The 20,218-nt window shown below is 44.0% G+C and overlaps 1 protein-coding gene across 5 annotated transcripts in view; it reads left to right on the top strand.

Moving 5' to 3' along the window:
• The window catches only part of adam12a (ADAM metallopeptidase domain 12a), a 432,297-nt gene that overhangs the window by 305,803 nt on the left and 106,276 nt on the right, over nt 1–20,218 (top strand). For all 5 annotated transcript variants that reach the window (XM_085994669.1, XM_085994672.1, XM_085994668.1 and 2 more), the window contains exon 11: nt 13,033–13,181. In XM_085994669.1, the coding sequence (XP_085850795.1) occupies nt 13,033–13,181 (149 nt within the window). The remainder of the gene's footprint in view (nt 1–13,032; nt 13,182–20,218) is intronic.

Here is a 20,218-nt window from a genome sequence, read left to right as displayed (position 1 = left end):
AGTTTCAATGTTGCTTGGTGCATGTGACTACTTTCAGTGATGCTGGCATGCAGAGGCCCGCAAACATCCAAAGTGCGCATGAGTTAAGACTCTCATCATTTCGCCACAGGGGCGTCGATACGAGTCCAGAGGAGCCTCTGACGTATGGACCTTCCACTTTCAGTAGCCCTTCCATCTTCCTCCTCCTCCTCCTCCTCCTCCGCCTGCTCTTCCTCCTCCTCCTCCTCCTCCTCCTCCGCCTGCTTGTGCAGGGTCCGAGGGAAGGTAATGAATGGACGCGTTCGCCTATGAAGGGCATCTGTCACTTGCCGGATGCAACAGCGGACTGCAGCCTGAGCGACAGTCGCATTGTCCCCAATGGCTGACTGAAAGGATCCGTTGGCATAAAAATGGAGGCCATCAGTCAGTGTAGCCATCACGGACAGAGAGGTTCTGCAGCGTTCACGCGGCTGCAGATCCTGACCAAGCAGGTGGCACAGATCAGTAACAATGTCCCTCCAGATTCGGAGCCTTCCCAAACACTGCTCCTCCGACATGTCAAGGCTTGTCACCTGCTGCCTAAGACCCTCGCAGCATCCCGTCGGATTGGCCGACCTCCATTGCCCCTCCTCCTTCTTGCCAATCCCGGCCCTCTCTCCCGCCGTCTCTCTGCCCCTTCACAGTGTTGGGCGATGAGGCCGTCACCCTCCAAACAAGCTCCCATTCCGATGCCAGTTGGTCAAAAGGCTTTTAGGTGTAGTGGTGCAAGCGCTTCGGACAGGGTTGAAGGTCCCAAGTAAAGCTCAAATCCCAGACCTCCGCTCCACATTAGCTCGCCAACTCTCTCTAGCAGCGAGTGCAATGAGCAGGCCAAGTGGCAGAAGATTCTGCACTGAAGCCGTCCCCTTTAAAGAGCGCCCCCCTACTCCGAGAAGGGCCTGTTAGCCCTCCCTCGAACTGTCACTAATAGCGCTGGGCGCTAAGGCTCCGGGCGCCACCAATATGCGCTCAGGCGCTCCTAAAAGGCGTTGCACACTGAAATGACATCATGAGCTGCTTGCGCTCGCGTGCGCGCGCAAACACTTAGCGCAGGCGCTAAATGTATAGTCAATTTCTGAGTCGGCGCTATCCTCATAGCGTTCGCCCCAACATAGGGCTTCGCCCCAATTCTAGGTCTCTTTAGGCGCTCAGCGCCGGCACTACCAACCCAATTTCTAGGCCCATATGTTTTAGACAGTTCCTTTTCAATCAGCACAACTAGATTATGTGTAGTGCCCTGTGGGTAAACAAAAATAATAAGCATCTACAAAACTCCCTTCAAGTTACAAACTCCTTGGCAGCACCATGGCCCTGATATTTACTATAGGCCGGGAAGAGAGCTGGGGGGAGGATTTTCGGGTGGGAAACCCGTAACTAAGGGTTTCCCAGACGCCCTGCTAAAATTTAATGGCAGGGTGTCTTTTAAATTTTCTCAACAGTTTTCCCGCCCAACAGCCATCCAGATTGATAGGCTGGCTGCCTGTCAGGCAGGAAAGCAGCCAGCAGGCTGATGTCAGGTAATTCTGACATCGGTGGGGGGGGGCGGGGGGTGGAATTGTACATCGTTGGCGGGGGGGGGGGGGGCTGTTGGCCAATCTCGGGGGTCCAGTCGCATGGAGGTAAACTTGTTAGGCCTGGGGGAAACCCTCCTGCTCCTCCTGGCCCAGCAGCAGTGCAATAAAAGCACTTACCTCATGGATCCGGCCATCCTCGCCTCCTTTTACCTGCTGGGATTCCCGAAGCCCAGGAATCCCAGCCTCCGTGAGTTAAAAATAAAAATGCTGTTAAAATCGGGTTTGAGAATTTAAAATTTTTTACCTTCCTACCCGCCCCCAGCTCCACCCGTCCTTGGGGGTTAAAATCCCCACCCATGTGTTTCACTGGTGCTATTTTACTTTTTCAGTCCTTTAACACAGGATTCTCAAGAGAAGGGACTGTCAAACGTGCACTTACCTAATCAAGAATAATCCGGGAATTAGATAGAAATGGACAGAAAATTAACAACTAATCTCCAACCACCGAACCCTGCCCTGAAATAATTCCCGATAAACCAGCTGTGCTCAATACAAAGACGAGTTGGTTAGATACCAATCCAGTGAGCTATGGATTTAGGGGAGAAATACACCTAGAGGGCCGTTTGGGGCGCTAGGTGAAAAATGTTTGGAAAGTTAGTGCCAGGCGTTAGCATCTCCCACCGGAGGCACAAACAAGGGGAATTTCACCCCCTTAATTTACTCTTTCTACATTCTCTCTCTGTCTTTCTAAGGAATAAAAGTTTTTAATATACATTCATACTCTTGTAAATCTACTTGGCAATATAAACGCATGCTAGTAGCCTGGCAATACATGCAGGTCCCATTATGCCTAAAACACTCTTCATGATAGGTTTTAAACTTTAAGTCCTTGACATAATTGTAAGGGTTAATAACAAGGTCTTTCTTGATTCACTGAAAAGTATTGAAGACCAAACTGCTGAATTAGCTAATTTCCGCTGGTGTAGCAGCAAAAGTACTACAGTTGGCCTCGGCATCTTGGAATAGGGCGGAGAGAAATCAGCCAAGGTTCCTGATTGCTTTTCAGTGATCTTTATGCTCCATGTGAGTGAGTGTGTTTGTAGAGTCAAGTGATGGCAGGATCAGGCTCAATTGTGTTGCTTCCCAGGGTATAATAGCCTGTTCAAAGCCATGAAGAATTTCCACTAGGGTGAGAAACTGAGGCAGCCAACATCTCTGGAATTGTGCCCCAGCATGAGTGAGCATTTTCAGTCAAGGAGGGGATAATGGGGAGAAAATTGGAAGGGAAAAGACCCCTAGGGTTCCACTTCTGACTGCTATCCAGTGATCTCCCCTATTGGAAAATACATATTTGTGGGTCTTGGCCACGAAACCTTTTCACGGCATGGGTCAACAGCTTCAGGAGAGGAAAGGTTTTGGCAGGAAAAGTTTAAACAGGGGGATTTTTCTTACACGTGTTGGAAACCATTGGCTTCAGTTTGTCATGTAGAAACTCCAAGTTTTTACTTTGAAATAAAAGTGCACTTTTTAAACTTGCTGCAGATGATTATTAAAATATTAATAAAATATTGTTTCCTCCATTCTGGAGACCAACAGGGATGCAAAGTAAACTTGTGCTGATCATCTAAGATCAGCAATGATGTATTTGGCCCACCCTAATTCAAGTGCTGACTCACCAAGCTAGATCCAGCATATTTAATAACTTTTCTCCGTTTTCTTGTTTTACAAAAAGTACATTTTTAAACAGACTTTGTTAGATCTGTTAACTTAATTCTAAAAGAATTAAACCATGCGTGAAATAATTATTGCTACTTAGAAAAAGATCACAACAGGAACCTGAACTAAAATATACAACCAGCATCAAATAAAATATAACCTGCTGAATTAAGTGAATATTTTTTTTAATTCTTGTACCCAGAATAGATTAATTGCCTTCAACGTGACAACATTTGTTGCCTGTATAAAAATCCTTGACGCACCCATTGGAAACTAACATCAATCCCAAATATACACCTGGAATTTCCACAGGGGTTCTCCCAATCTCCCTCTGCAACTTCAGCAGGAGATCGGCTTAAATGGGTGTTTATGCCATTTCTCTGGCATTTCTGCTAATCTTCTGCTGAACTTACGATAGATTGAGAGAACCCTGACGGAAATTCTACCTCCTAATCTTATCCTGACTAGATAACAAAAGCTGCTAAAAGAATCATGTATTTTTATTTCCTGTATCTGGCGCTTTCTTTCATCTTCTATGTTTTGAACTGGTTCCCTTCCTGTTTCCTAAACCAGCGCTGTCTAAACTTTTGGGGCTGGAGACCAGATGTCATGCGAGAGGGCAGCATGATTTGGCAGAAATGCAAGTCCTGATACACAGAACATTCAAGCACTCTGTTAAGTCTGTGTGTTATAGTGAGAATTACTACACAGACCACAAGAGTAACTTTTAACAGGTCTTTACTAGTCGAAGGTCCGGGCTGAACTGCCCAATAAATCATTACACAGCACTTATATACCGGTGTGGTCACCACCGGTATTACAGTATACAGCAGCCAAGATAAAGTAGTGCAACTCTTAAAATAGTTCTCTTAAAGGTGGAACGGTTACATACACCACAATCCTCCCTTTTTAGCTTAACAGTATATATTCCCCATTAACATAACATAATAACATATATACACAACTTCATGTAAAAACAGTTCACAGATTCAGTCTCTCTGGAGGCTTCCTGACTCGGTCCGGATAACGCCTCGGTGGTGTAGTAGTTTTCGGTGGTGTAGTAGGTTCTTTTGGCAAGGTCGATTCGGCTTGAATGCCAGTGTCGGGTTCATCTGATTCCAGTATCACCGGATCGGAGGTAGATACTATGGGTATCTCTGCTTCATCATTAGGCATATAGAGTTGTGGAGTAGGTTGTCCCTTTTCGGATGACTCTATGATCTGGTCAACATGGCGCCTTATTATGCTTTCACCAATGTCCACGGTATACATCAGCGGTCCTAGTCGTGTGCAAATAGTTCCAGGCTGCCATTTCTCGGTACGGTAGTCCCGGGCCAAAACTTGTTGACCTATCTGGAAGGTTCTAGTTGGCCTTTCATTCATGCCTTGAAATTGCCGGTTCTCTACGTCCCTTCTGATGTTTGGCTTGATCAAATCCAGCCGGCATCTTAGTCTTCTATTGAAAAACATCATGGCGGGAGTTTGGTTTGTAACCGCATGTGTTGCATTCCTGTACGCCAACAAGAAGTTATCTACCTTATGTTGTAGATTTATGTCTTCATTACCCATGGCCTTTATGGCCTTCTTGAAGGTCTGGACAAACCTTTCAGCTAATCCATTGGTGGCGGGATGGTATGGGGCGGACGTGTAGTGCTTAACCCCATTGTTTTTTAAGAACTTCCTGAATTCTTCGGACACAAATTGCGGTCCATTATCAGAACAGATCTGTTCCGGCAGCCCATTCCTGGCAAATATGGTCCTTAATACTGTGATGGTTTTTTCCGTGGTGGTGGAGGACATCTTTATTACCTCCGGCCACTTGGAGTGTGCATCTACCGCGATTAAGAACATTGAGTCCATAAATGGACCAGCAAAGTCGATATGTACCCTTTGCCATGGAGATGAGGGCCACTCCCATGGATGTAGAGGAGCTTGTGGTGGGGCGTTTTGGACCTTCTGGCATCCTAGACAGCTCTTGGTCATTTCTTCGATGTCTCCATCGATACCTGGCCACCACACAAACGCTCTGGCTAGGTTCTTCATTTTCACTCCACCCAGATGCCCCTCGTGAAGCTCCTTTAGCACTTTATGCTGGAGTTTGGGTGGAATCACCACTCTGGATCCACACATCAAAGTTCCTCGGCACACTGACAGCTGTTCTCTTCTTTGCGAGAATGCTGGCAACAGTGGTTCGCCATGTGCTGGCCATCCCTTCACCGTTAAATCGTAGACTCGTGAGAGAGTCGGGTCATTTCTCGTTTCCTTTTCGATGGTAGAATTTGTTACTGGTAGACATTCCACTATGGTTGAGTGGAACATCTCCACTGGGTCCACAGTAGGCGCCTCTTCTACCGTTGGCAACGGTAGGCGCGATAAACCGTCAGCATTCCCATGCTGTTTTGATCCTTTGTATTCTATGTCATATTGGTGTGCCCCTAGGAAAAGGGACCACCTCTGTAGCCTTTGCGCTGTCATAATGGAAACGCCCTTTTTAGGGTTGAATATGGATACCAACGACTGGTGGTCTGTCAGCAGTGTAAACTTCTGGCCCTGCAGGTAATGATTAAACTTCTTTACTCCCCACACCAGGCTGAGAGCCTCCCTATCTATCTGAGCATAGTTGCGCTCAGCGGAGGTCAATGATCTGGATGCAAATGCGACTGGCCTTTCCAAGCCATTTGGCAACTTGTGTGAGAGTACTGCTCCAATACCATAAGGAGAAGCATCACAAGCTAAACGAATAGGTAGTGTTGGGTTGAAATGAGCCAACACTTCCTCTGAGGTGATCAATGCCTTGCTTTTGCGAAAGGCCTTCTTACAGTCCTCGCTCCACTTCCATGGTACTTCTTTCTGCAAAAGAGCATTCAGCGGGTGCAGCACCGTGGATAGATTTGGCAGAAACTTATGGTAATAGTTAATCAACCCTAGGAACGACCTCAACTGGGATACATTTTCCGGAGCGGGAGCCTTCACAACAGCTTCGATCTTGTCAGGTGACTTGTGCAGCCCCTCCTGGTCAATGACATGACCACAGTACGAGATCCGTTTCTGAAAGAACTCACATTTCTGGCGATTAACTCGAAGTCCATATTCCTTCAACCTGGTGAGCACCAGTTTCAAATTTGCAAGGTGTTCCTCATCGTCATCTCCTGTAATCAGGATATCGTCCAAGTAACATTGAGTGTTTGGAATTCCCTGTAATACCTGCTCCATGGCCCTCTGCCAAATTGCTGGAGCCGAAGCCACTCCAAAAACCAGTCTATTATATTGAAAGAAGCCTCTGTGCGTGTTGATTGTGAGATACTGGCGCGACTCTTCCTCAACTTCCATCTGTAAGTATGCTTGCGCCAGGTCTATCTTGGTGAAGTGTTTCCCGCCAGACAATGAAGCAAAGATATCCTCAATCCGCGGAAGCGGATATTGCACCGTGTGAAGCACCGGATTAACTGTGACCTTGAAGTCTCCACAGATGCGGACCTTCCCCGGTTCCCCTCGCTTGTTACTCGATGAACGCTTCATGACGGGAACAATGGGCGTGGCCCACTCACTCCAGTCCACCTTAGACAGTACTCCTGAACGTTCTAGCCCTTCCAGCTCAGCTTCCACAGCAGGTCGTATCGCATAAGGTACCGGTCTGGCTTTGAAAAATTTTGGGTTTGCATGTTCTGCAATCTTGATTTTTGCCTTAATTCCTCTTAGTGTTCCCAGTCCCTGTTGGAACACCTCTTTAGCCTCATCCAATATTCTGGACAATCGTTCAGGTTTGACATTTCTTTTTCCGGAATCTACCGTCATTGCTTTTAGGGAGTGCCAGTCCATATTTATTTTCCTGATCCACTCCCGTCCCAGAAGTGGTGGACCTCCCTCAGGTAGTACATATAAGTCCATTCCTTGGTGTTCTTTGCCCTTGTGTATCACCTTGACTTTTATCTTTCCGATGGGGTATACTTTTTGCCCCGTATATGTCTGCAATACTATCTCCGTATCCCGTAGGGGAATATGTGTGAATAACCTTTTGTAATCTTGCTTATTCATGACCGTCAACGCCGATCCGGTGTCCAATTCCATCTTCACTTGGACTCCTGCTATCTGCAGTGTGACCCAGATAGTTTGTCGGTCAGCTTCCTTACTCACATTGTGAATTCTCAGACTACCCAGTTCCTTGCTGTTGGAGTCTGGATCCGAATTCTGTTCATCCGAACTCTTCTCAGCCACCTTATGTACCTTTCTGCACTTTTCCTGTGGTGACTTTTTGTTGCTGGTCTTCTTTCTTGACCGGCATACTTTAACTATGCGACCAAGCTTGCCACATTTTCTACATTCCTGGTTTTTAAACCAGCATTGGTTCTGATCGTGTGTTGTCTTTCCACAACGATAACATTTCGTTGTACCCAAAGCCATTTGATCTACGTTGAGTACCGCTGCCTTCAGCTGCATTTCCGCAGTGCCTCTCGCTGCGGCTTCGTGCGATGCTGCAATAGTGACAGTCTTATCAAGTGTAAGATCGTTCTCTTCAAGTAGCCGCTTTTGTGTTCCTGCTTTCGACAATCCACACACGAATTTGTCTCTCAGTGCCTCTGTCAGGCTTTCCCCAAACTGACAGTATTTCGCTAGCTTACGCAGTTCAATTAAATACTCCGCGTTGCTTTCCTCTTTCAGTTGCGTTCTCGCATAAAATTTAAATCGTTCCGCTAACATCAGCGGTGTGGGGTTCAAATGATTCTTCAGGACAGCAACAATATTAGCGAAAGTCTGATCCGCCGATTTAGCTGGTGATAGAAGATGCTTCAATAGCCCGTATGTCTTCGCACCCATTGAGTTTAGTAAGGTTAGTGCTTTATCTTCATCTGATATTTTATTTGCCTTACAATATATCTCTATGCGTTCTACATACGTGGCCCAATCTTCAACATCGGGATCAAAATCGTTGATGTTACCACGCTTAGGCATCCTCGCAATCTTCTTGAGAGACAAAAAAGAAATTTTTCTTTTATTTATTTATTTATTTATTTTTTAAATGGCGGTTTCCCGCGCTTGTCTTCTTCCCCCGCCTCCGAAAATGGCGGCTTCCCGCGTTTGCCTTTCTCCCCCGCTGGCTGTAATGGCGATTGCCGTATTGCTGCGTTCGCCCTCCCCCAGCGGTTTTCAAATCGTGCCTCCCAGCCCCTCTTGCAGTCCGGTCCTTTCCCCCGGCTGCGGCTGAGTTCTCCGCGGTTTTTAAAAAAAATTCTCCCGCGCCTTACGCTGACCCGGTCGCTGCGCCTCGCGGCCTTGGTAGCTGCCCGGCCTTTTTCACTGGTCGCGGTCGAGCTCTCTCGACGCTGTTGCGTCTCCCAGCCCACTTGCAGCCCGGTCTTTTACACCGGCTGCATTTGCATTCACCGCGGCTCCCGTGCCTTACGCTGCCCCAGTCTCAGCGCCTCTGGCCCCGACTTCTGTCCGGCTCTTTTCCCCGGCCGTGGTCGAGTTCTCTGCCCTTATATCCTCCGTTTTTCCCTCCCCTACTTCACGCCAACGTGGCCGACTTGCTGCTCGTCGCTGATCGGCTTACCCACCACCGTGATAGAAGGGATGATCACTGCCTGTTGCTGATGGAAGGCTTCGTGTCAGAATTCTTCCTTTGCTCTGCAGACCCGAGTCTTTTCTCAGCAGAATGATGAGGGCGGATGCCTCCTCTCGACGCCCGTTAAACTGCCTTGGATGTATCTCTGCCGCAGGGTAAGATCGTACTCGTCGCCACTGTTAAGTCTGTGTGTTATAGTGAGAATTACTACACAGACCACAAGAGTAACTTTTAACAGGTCTTTACTAGTCGAAGGTCCGGGCTGAACTGCCCAATAAATCATTACACAGCACTTATATATCGGTGTGGTCACCACCGGTATTACAGTATACAGCAGCCAAGATAAAGTAGTGCAACTCTTAAAATAGTTCTCTTAAAGGTGGAACGGTTACATACACCACACACTCCAATGCACAAAAGCACAAGGCCCCCATACACAAAAAGCAATACCACCCACACAACGAAGTCAGACCTCAATACACACGAAAAGCCAGGCCCCCAACACAAAACAAGATCCTTGTACACAAACATTTCAAACACCCAGCACAAAAAAATTCAAGCCCTTCCTCTCTCCCTACCGTCCTCACCCTGGGGTAGTGTTTCCACTCTGGGCGCAATGCACAACCCGAGTGCAAATTACACTCAAAAATTGCGCTAGCTTTCCAAAGTGAAGTTATGGTTCAAGCTTCTGCTCGAACTCATGTGCATAATCACAAATATAAAATCTTCCATGAACCAGCGCAATCGGGCAGTGTCTTAGAATGTAATTGTTTATTTTTTTCCCTTGCATTAAAAAATATTTCTTGACGTATTTAAGAGTGGTAACCTGGTGCAGTTTTAAAAATACAGCTGAAAATGGGTTTATCACAAAAATTAAGCATTTTTAATAAGAGTGTCTAGTCCACCATCTGTGAGTAACCCGATTTTAAATAACTGAAATCAAGGGACTACCTCCCGCCAATGAACTGAAACCAGGTCCCAAGACAGCATCCCCAAGACCCAAGTTGAATTCCCACAATCCCTTTCCCTTTGGGGGACGAGGAAGGCCCAGTTTGTGCTTAGTTGGGGGAGGATGAGCTTTTCTTCAACGCTGGAGGATAATTCGTCTTTGTCCTCATTACGGATGGGGTAGATGGCCAGATTTTTCCTCATTAGGGGTGTGGATTGGTCGGACCAATTGTTGAATTGGTTAGGGTGGCCGTGTTTGTTCTCAGATGGGTGTTTGCGGAGTTTGATCGAATTTCTGTTAAGTGAAGGGGTTGGCGGGTTAGTAGCCATATTAATGTCCAATGGGAGAGTTTGCTGGCAGCATTTCTGCGCAATGGTGAGGGGGATTTGAGATATTCTATTCTCCCCTCCCCCTCTCTGTCCACCTCCCCCAATCAAAGCACAAAACCCAATCCATCAGTCAAATGTACTGTCATTATAAAGACTAATCGTTCAGCATTTTTAGAATTCAAGAGTATTCATATTTAATATAGTATGAGCCTCTTGATGAAAACATCTTAATGGTGAGCAAATATTTCCTGTATTCAGAGTTTTGTACTGACTGGCCAAATGCCATTAAGCTACTCTAGCAACAGGTTTGCAGGTATAAAAGTAGTTCACTGGGCTTATTTAGACTTAGTCTATTGAGAATGCCAACAAGAGCAGTTTTTTTTTTCAAATTCTGCTTCTCAGCAACCAGATGTCATTTTGGAGTGGACCTTATACATGTGTGATCCCAGCGGGCAAAGCTTCCTGCCAGTAGTGCGATTTCATAAAATTATATCTGCTAATCCAGTGTGAATCAATTCCAGTGCTTCCCAAAATTGTGTCTAAGCAGAAAACTATCTTTACTGTTCCTTTAATTCAGCAGTTGTTACCCTATGGTCGACAACAGAGGTGAGAGATAACATAAAACTAAAGAGCATACAAAAATGCAAAGAATAGTGTAGATCTAGGGGACTGGGATAGATATAAAGAACAACAAAAGAAGCCAAAAGATAGTAAGAGCTGCACAAAAGGAATATGAAAAGAAACTTGCGAGAGATATCAAGATTAACACAAAAGCTTTTACAATTACATTAGAAGAAAAAGGATAGTCAAGGGTAATGTGGGCCCTTTAAAAAGAGATGTGGGTAATATTGCAAATGAAAATAAGGAAATGGCAGACTTGTTAAATCATTACTTTGTGTCAGTCTTCACAGTAGAGGAAGAGGATAACATACCTGACATTCCAGGGAAACTAATAATGAATCAAGGATTGGAACTCACTAAACTTAACGTAAGCAAGAAAACAGTATTAGATAAAATAATGGCACTAAAGGCTGACAAATCCCCAGGATCTGATGGTTTCCATGCCAGGGTTTTAAAGGAAGTAGGTGAGGAAATTGCAGATGTTTTAGCCATAATTTTCCAAAGCGCGCTCGATTCAGGAATTGTCCCTTTAGATTGGAAAATTGCAAATGGAACTCCATTATTTTAGAAAGGTGAGAGACAGAAATCAGGAAATTATAGAGCTGTTCGTCTAACATCTGTTGTGGGGAAGTTATTGGAATCTATAATTAAGGTCAGAGTGACTGAGCGCTTGGAGAAATTTGAGCTGCTAAGAGAGAGCCAGCATGGATTTATAAATGGTAGGCCATGTCTAACAAACCTAATTGAATTTTTTGAGGAAGTAACTAAAGTAGTAGACTTTAGATTGTCTACGGATGTAGTTCATATGGAGTTCCAGAAGACATTCAATAAGGTTCCACATAGGAGACCATTAGCTAAAATTACAAAACTCATGGAATTAAAGGCAAATTATTGGCCTGGTTAGGAGATTGGCCAGGCTATAGAAAACAGAGAGTAGGGATAATGGGTATGTACTCGAATTGGAAGGAAGTGATTAGTGGTGTCCTACAAGAATCTGTGCTAGGGCCTCAACTATTCACTATATTTATTAATGACTTAGATAACACAATAGAGAGCTGTATATCCAAGCTTGCCGATGACACAAAGATTGGTGGCATAGTAAGTAGTATAGACGGGAGCATAAAATTACAAAGAGACATTGATAGGTTAAGTGAGTGCACAAAACTGGGACAGATGGATTTCAATGGAGGTAAGTGTTAGGTCATTTTGGACCAATAAAGGATAGATCCGAACAGTGGAGGTCCAAAGAGATTTAGGGGTCCATGTACATAGATCACTAAAATGTAGTTGTCAGGTACAAAAAATAATCAAAAAGGCTCATGGAATGTTAGCCTTTATATCTAAAGGGCTAGAATATAAAGGGGAGGAAGTTTTGCTACAGCTATACAAAGCCCTGGTTAGACGATATCTGGAGTACTGTGTACCAATGTTCCCTGCAATTTTGTTTGGTGCCGTGCGGCCCCCACAGGCCATTCAAAATACCATGCGCAATTTTTAGATTGAAAAGCCAGCAAGCCGGCTGCACGGGATCCCTGGAGCGTGCAGCTTACAGAGAACATTGCTGTGTAGTGTGCTTTAGAAAGGATTTATTGGTCTTAGAAGGAGTGCAGTGCAGATTCATCAGAATGTTACCAGAGCTCCAAGGGTTAAATTATGAGGAGAGATTACATAAACTAGACGTGTATTCCCTGGAATATAAAACTTTAAGGGGTGATCTGATTGAGATTTTTAGGATTTTGAAAGGAATTGATAGGATAGATAGAGAGAAACTTTCTCCAGTGTTGGGGAGTCTGGGACAAGAGGATAATTAAAATTTAATTAATTAAAATTAAAATAATTAAAATCAGAGTCAGGCCATTCAGGAGAGAAGTTAGGAAACACTTCGTCACGCAAAGGGTGGTAGAAGTGTGAAACTCTGTCCCACAAAAATCAGTAGATGCTAGCTCAATTAAAAATGTAAAATCTGAGATCGATAGATTTTTGCTAGCCAAGGGTATTAAGAGATTATGGAGCCAAAGAGGGTGGATGGATTTAGGGTACAGATCAGCCATGATCTCAGTGAATGGTGGAACAGGCTCAAGGGGCTGAATAGGCTACTGCTGTCCCTATGTTCCTATGACAATAGGAAATGAATGTAAACTCTGTTTAACTGGAGCCTCTTAGTAGCAAGATGTTCAATTACTGATTTATGCTGTAACTGACAATATAATCAGCCTCTTGTTATCATTTTGTTTGATTTTTGTACCATTTCAGATGAGATGATATTGTTTCTGAAGTATAAACTCAGAAATGCGCAGAAATGTGATTCTCTAATTTTACCAGGATCATTCGGACAATCCTCTTGGAGCAGCAGTAACAATGGCACATGAGCTGGGTCACAACTTTGGCATGAACCATGATACTCCTGAGCGTGGCTGTACCTGCAGGGCATCATCTGACAAAGGAGGGTGCATCATGACACCATCCACAGGGTAAGCAGGATTACAATGAAATAACTGTTCTGCGTAATGAATGTGTCTGACTACCCTTACCATTTGAAGCTTGGAAGTTGTCCAAGAAAATGTTTCAAAGCTGAGGTTTTAGAAGCATATTCAAGAGTGCAAGAATTTTTTTACTGAAAAAACCCATAAATGTATATATCATCCATGAGGTATTCCAAATGCACAGTTAGCGCAAACTAAACCCCAAAGAACTGTCTTTATTTGGTGACCCTCAGTTCACTTTAATTCTTTATCACTTCATAGCGGGTAGCTCTTTGCTGGGCTGGTACAGGATATTCTCTCACTACACTATTTGTCAACAACAACTGTATTAATGTATTAAACAGCCTGTTGTAATAAGGTCCAAAAAGCCCAGCTGTGTGCTGCAGACTTGATAAATTTGTCCAGAAATAGCAAAGAGTGAATCACAAATCTCATAGCAATTGATGTTTTATTAAAAGATCACTCAGAGGGGACTCACATATACGACTAAAAAATTTATGATAGCCCTACATTAAACAGAGACAATGAAAACCTACAATGTGTCTCTGTGGGCTAAGAGCTACCTTATAGCTTTGATGAATGTAGCCCTTCCTCAGATTTTGCTCGTACATTAAAATCCTTTTTCACACTTTGATCAAGAATAATAAAATAAAATGTTATAAAGGCCATGAAAAAGCAGGCCCGTAGTGCTTTTTCTGCATTTTTCTTCCCTTCACTTGGCATCCCCTTCCAGATAATGCTCCCCAAATTCCCAAAGCCATTCTGCAAACAGCTGCTGCGAGATACACAAAAGCAGATCAGGATGAATCTGTCTCTGGCTTTGTCTTTCTCCTCCTGCAAAGACTCTGGCCTTCATTGTCATCTCCTGTTGATGACCCAGCTGAGATAGTAAATTTATTATAAGGAGGCACAAAGCTGCTTTGTCCCACTAGATGGAACAGTATGTTCAGTATCTAATGTGCTGCACCACTGTATTTAAGAGTGTTTAGGATGGGATTTTGGTACATTTATGGAGAATTATTCTTAAAAGGTTAACTAAGTGGAGTAGAGTTCGTGATAAGGTAGATTGAATATGGACTCCTCTTTGAGCAGGAATTTGGGGTGGATTGGACATGGCATCTGCAATTTCACTAGAAATGCTAGCCATTTTCATAATGTAAATCTCCGTGAATGCATTTACGATATCACTACACGTTGGAGGTCATTTTAGCCTAACTCGTCAGGCGGGAAATGGACGCCCATTTTACACCTGACGATTTAGGTTAAAATTACCCCCATCGTGACCAGAGCAATCCTTTTCCCATTAATGGAGAAGAGTGGAGTGAACTGTACTATATATCCACTCTCGTCTATACCTGATTGTTCCATTTGATACCTCTCACCTTAGTAACTGTAAAAATAAATTATCAGAAAAAAGTAGTTAGTAATAGAAAAAGGTGAATTGCATACCACTTAATGGAGAGTGCAGCCATAACAAAGTCAGTTGTAGCATGTTAGTGGCTTGCTGATATTATCGCCAACTCACAATAGACATGTTCCAGACAATAGGGACTGCTGCCAGCATCGTTGATACAAACTTATTATTAAACCTTAGATTACTATCCCAGACTAATGTTCAAAGATTATGGTTCAGAATGGTGAGGTCACAAAGAATTGAAAATTCCATATTGGAATTAATTATGTGCTGTCTTCCTACTGGGACCAACTACATAACCTACAGTTTTACTTTTTCACCACACTGCAGTCCATCATGAAACGGCTTAGTCAGTACAAGAAAACTTGGATTACTGCACATTCCTGTTTCCCAGTAAACATTTCATGAATAAAGATCGACCCTTGTTTTTTTATGTTGGAGACTCTCATGCTGAGCTTGAAACTGTGCTTATGAATAAAATAAGTAGTAAGAAGAACATAGTGCTTTAACCTCTGTCTGATATATTGCTTGTGACAAGACTCGTATGGTTTTGCCAGTAGTGCAGGACTTGATGTGAAATACAAGTAGAAATATCAGTTATACCCAAGGGGTTTTCTGCTGTAATATGTGCCCATGGGTCTCTATTACTTTTCAGTAGTAAACTGTCCCAAGTGCTAGCATTTGAGCTTGTCACAACATTTTAATCTCAATTTATACTGTCTAAAGGACTAGCCCATTGCAGGTTCTGTGCCAAAACCGGTTTTGCCAAACATCACTATTAATATTTTAAACGTAATGTCTGGGGCATGAGATTTGTGAGCAGGAGTCTGTAAAATGAGGTTCAGCATGAAGTAATATTTGCATGCAATACTAATCTCATGCAGTTGCCCTGGTTACACTTATGGCAAAAATTATTAATATAGGGAAATAATATGGGTTTTCTGTCCTGGTCAGAATGATGGATCAGAATTAACTAAACTGAAAGAGCAGTGTTCAGAAGTTTTCACCGCATTACTGTGACTATCTCTCCTTAGAAACTTTTCAATTGAAGGAGAATTCTTATAGAGAATACACCTAATAGTAATCTACATTTTATCTTGTGTTCTGTGAGAATCAATCAATTGCAATATTGCTGCCTATTTCAAATTATTTTTTTCAAAGGAAGAGATCATCCATCAGGAAATTTGACAACTTACAGTAAATTCATGCATGGATTCCTGAGCAGAAATCCTTTTCACTTTTTTATTATTGAAGTTTCAAGTAAATTAAAAACTCACAATGACAGACAATTATAAATTAATAGCCATTCTATTCTTGAGCTAAAAAATAGACTCTCAATAGAGATTTTTGGTAAGCAAGTAAATGGATGTTTATTCAAATTACTTAAAAATGTACATGCCACTTGACCTTAAGTTGCAGCTTTCATACCTAGTCGACATTACCAGACTTTGTGATTGCAGCTCATGGTGCCTCAGAAAAAAATTGTTAAAGCTTTTCTTCATTAACATCTCCTTGCGTCATGTGCTAATCCCTAATCGGGTTGGTGGGATTGTCACCTTCTTTCAATCCTCTGACAATGCTACATTTGATCCAGTGGCCAGAAGCTGTTGGCAGTGCCCCATGGTGACCTGCCTTCAGAAGTTTCCAGCCTCAGGGTGAGGAAGTGGCTGGCCTCTCATGGCAGCTTGCCCTGACAGGCTGTCTGAGATCAGAAAGTCACTGTATAGGGATCGCAGTCATAAATCCACATCCCTTCATTCCAAAGTGAGAAAATTGGAAGGTTTTCATCCATAAGATGGGAAAACAAGCATTCCTCCACATTTGAAGAACGTGCAAAATTTATGAAAGAACAATTTGAGGGAAAACATGTGGATGAATTTACAGACAACTTTACCTAGGTCAAAAATGTGTGTTTGTGAATGCACTTCCTAAAGAATAGAGAAGACAAAATACCGAGTGGCACCAGCCAATCCTATGGAGGTAATTTTAGCCTTCTTGATGGGTGGGGAAAGGTTAAAAGTTCAAAAATCTGGAACCCAACCCCAACCCACTTCCATTAGCGGAGGCGAGTTGTGGGGCTGGCGACTATCCTGCTCTCAGGGGGCGGTTCAGTCACTAAAATATTTAAATGAGGCTGTGAGCCTCCAGTTTAACAAGAATATTACTTTTAACGCCCGCAGGTCAGGTTTCCTGGGCCTCGGGAAACCCGGCAGCTGAAGGGAGCTGAGAAGGGCCAGATCCATCAGATTAGTGACTTTACAGCACTGCTTGTAGGCCAGGAGGAGCAGGAGTGCTCCCCCCGACCCACCAAACTTACCTGCTTCCCTTCCCGCGATCGGACCCACTGCGATCGACCGAGCCCCCCACCCCCCTCGCGATCGCGATTGACCAAACTCCAACCTGTGATCAGTCGACCCACCCCCACACTGCCATGATCGGAACCCACGCACAATCGTCTGAACCTCCCCCTGCGTTCAGACCACCTCTGATGTCCAACTCACCTCCCTCCAATGTTCGATCTGCAACTCCTTCTCTGATCTGCAACTCCCTCTCTGACCTCCCCTGACTGCCCCCACCCATGTCCGACTTACCTCTGCTCCGCTCCCCAGCTGCCTACCTGCCAGACAGCCAGCTAGCCTCTCAGTCTGGCTGGTGGTAGCTGGGAAACCCATGCAAAAAATTTTAAATTAGGTCCTGCCGAATTTAACAGATTTCCCAGCCGCTAAATCTCTCACTCCCCCCGCCCCCACCCCGCTCCCTTCCTGCCTTGCAGTTATTATCGGAGCCTAAATAGCAGGCATTTGACCATATACTGTTTCTTGAGTAAATGGGCCAGATTTATGTTCAAATATCCAAACAAGGTAAGCAATAACATTTTAATGGGTTTCTGTCCACCATACGATTCTGTCAGCCTATGGGAAAATAACATTGCGCGTGTCTGTTGCTTTAGATGACTTGTAAAAGAACAAATAGAAAGTAGCAATTTGTAGAACTGGAATCTTGATTCTGGTGCAAAGTTCTTTTCTGTCTTCTTCAATCCAAGGTCATCGGACATTGCTCTAAAACACACGTGCTTTGAAAATCTGGCAAGTTATGTGTTTTCTCCATTTATCAGCTGTAGAGGATGTAATGTTTCTGTTTACCAAATTTAAACACAGCCAATCTATCTTGGTTTTCTATCAGTGGTTTTCCTGCAGACTCCGATATAATTGCTTGCCAACACGCAACTGTGCTCCAATCTCGTTTTTTGCATTAACTCTTCTTTTCTATGTTCAACGTTTCCTAAATTGTCAACAGCAGTAATGCTGTCACGTTCACACGTGAGATTTGTATCTTTCACCTGTGTTTCTTTTGTTATTTATTTTATTAGTGGAACTGTAGCATAAAAAGAAATGAGAAGGGAGATGAGCCAGCAGCTTATAGGTTAGAGATGATTATAGCTACTTTACTTGGCTGCCTGATTTCCTCTAGGAAAAACTGTTGTCTGAGTGAAATTCCCAGTGTGGTCTGGAGACAGACCCCTCTAGAATAACGCTAGCAAGCTGTCAGTTTTGATGAATTAGCTCTCAGTGTTCACTTTATGCTCGGGCCACAACTTCAAAGCTTTTCTATTACATTTGTGAATTTACTATTTTTTTGTCACTCTACTCAGGCCATGTGTCAAATCTGTCACAGATCACACCAATATTAAATCTTTATTAACGTATGCTTTCTTTGTCACAAAGCCTTTTTATGCATCTCATGAAAATAATGTTTCAGATCAAGCTAAGTATTTTCTCACAGTCCTTTGGAAATAATACAGACATTTAACAGCATAGCAATATTTAAATGATGTTTAGGCATAGAGTTTAAAAAGTAATAAGGCATCGCCCCGATATTTGCGGGGAGGGAGCGGGCGGGAAGTGTAGTGGCCGGATAGTTTACCAGCAGGACCTGATTTAATTTTTGGACTCTGTTTCCCGGCCGCAGCCAAGCCAGATTGAGAGACCGGCTGGCTGTCGGGCGGGAAGGCCTGCAGCACCAGGCCATAGCTGGGGAGCGGACAGCAGGTAGGGAGTGAGGGATCGTGCACTGCGAGGTGGGGGGGACCCCGGAGAGATCGGCCGGGAGCCAGAGAGGTGGGTCGGAGAGATCGGTCGGGAGCCGGAAAGGGGGTTCGGAGAGATTGGGGGGGGGGGTGGGGTGATCGCAAGGGTCCAATCGCACGCAGGTTAACAGGTTTGCTTGGTGGGCTGGGGAGAAACACTCCTGCTCCTCCTGGCCCACAAGCAGTGCTGGAAAGGCCTGTTGGGTTCAGCCTGGGAAACCCAGCCCGCAGGCATTAAATCTGAAACAGAGCTAAAATCTGAAGCACGCAGCCTCATTAAAATATTTAAATTAGGGGTCCGCCTCTGGAGACAAGGTTCATCGCCCGCCCTCCTACCCACCTCTGTTAAAACCAGAAATGGGCATGTTGGAGGCAAGTTAGGGTCAGGTTTCCTATTTTTGAAATTTTAATCGCTACCCTGCCTCCCCCCAGTCCGTCCTGGGGATTAAAATTACCCACATTGTTTCATTGTTAATTCGCTTTATGCTACTTTCCCTGGAGAGTTCACTTTTTGGGGTTCCTTGCTCATTTTGTCACTGAGATTTATGGAAGCAAAGACACAAATTATACGGTGCATTCCAAAATCGTCACCGGTATCATGCCACAAAAGACTGACCTGTGATGTGACTCAGGCATGGAAACTAACTGCATCTGTTACTTCCTCTCTCACCCCTTACTCCTGGATGAACCAAACGCTGACAAAACTCTCACTGATGTTTGCAGAGGGCAAAAGGCAGTGGGGTACAGTGTTCCACGAGATGGACATCTCTGACAAGCATGTGCTCGACTGCGCTAGCTACTGAGGTAGCTATGATTTCATTTTTTTGTAAAATAAAATAATTTTTAACATTTTGAGACAATACCAAGAGCATCATTTTTTTTTTTTACATAGAATTTACAGCACAGAAACAGGCCTGGTCTGTGCCGGTATTTATGCTCCACACGAACCTCCTCCCACCTTACTTCATCTAACACTTTAAGAGACAGTCATAAAGTCCATTTCCATCTGCCCTGCTATTTACTTGTTTGAGGGTTCATTACAGATGTATTCCGAACAGTACTTGTTAGAAAGTATTTTCATTGTTAGTAAATTTGTAATTTGCAAAAAACTCTGTATAAAGTATGATGTTAAGTGATACAATGCTGCAGTACCTCAGTGCTCCAACCTACTGTACCACAGAATGAGAGGACATGCGTTTTCAGTTGTCGCTCTTCAAGTTATACGTTCTTGATATAGATTGTGTTATCAGGTAGAGGCCAGACTCTTCTGCAGAGGGAGGAAAAAGCAGTGGGTGACTAACCCACCATTGCACACCTTTTACAGGAGTGATATTTGTAGAGGGCTTTGAGCAAAAGACCTGAAGAGGAGGGAATTTTTTTTTAAAGTAGCTTAAATAAAGAAGAAAGAAGCAACAAGATAATGTAAAACAGTTGTAATCATATACAGTATGATAAAATATAATGGAACTTAATTATCGATGGATCCCCCCCAGCAAAGGCAAAGTCAAACATCTAGCCATCCTT

Source organism: Somniosus microcephalus, chromosome 8 (genome assembly GCF_052327205.1).
Source record: "Somniosus microcephalus isolate GS21.2 chromosome 8, FLI_Smic_1.0, whole genome shotgun sequence".
Classification (NCBI taxonomy): domain Eukaryota; kingdom Metazoa; phylum Chordata; class Chondrichthyes; order Squaliformes; family Somniosidae; genus Somniosus; species Somniosus microcephalus.
Note: the sequence above shows the minus strand (reverse complement) of the source record. Positions and strands in the feature narration are given on the sequence as shown.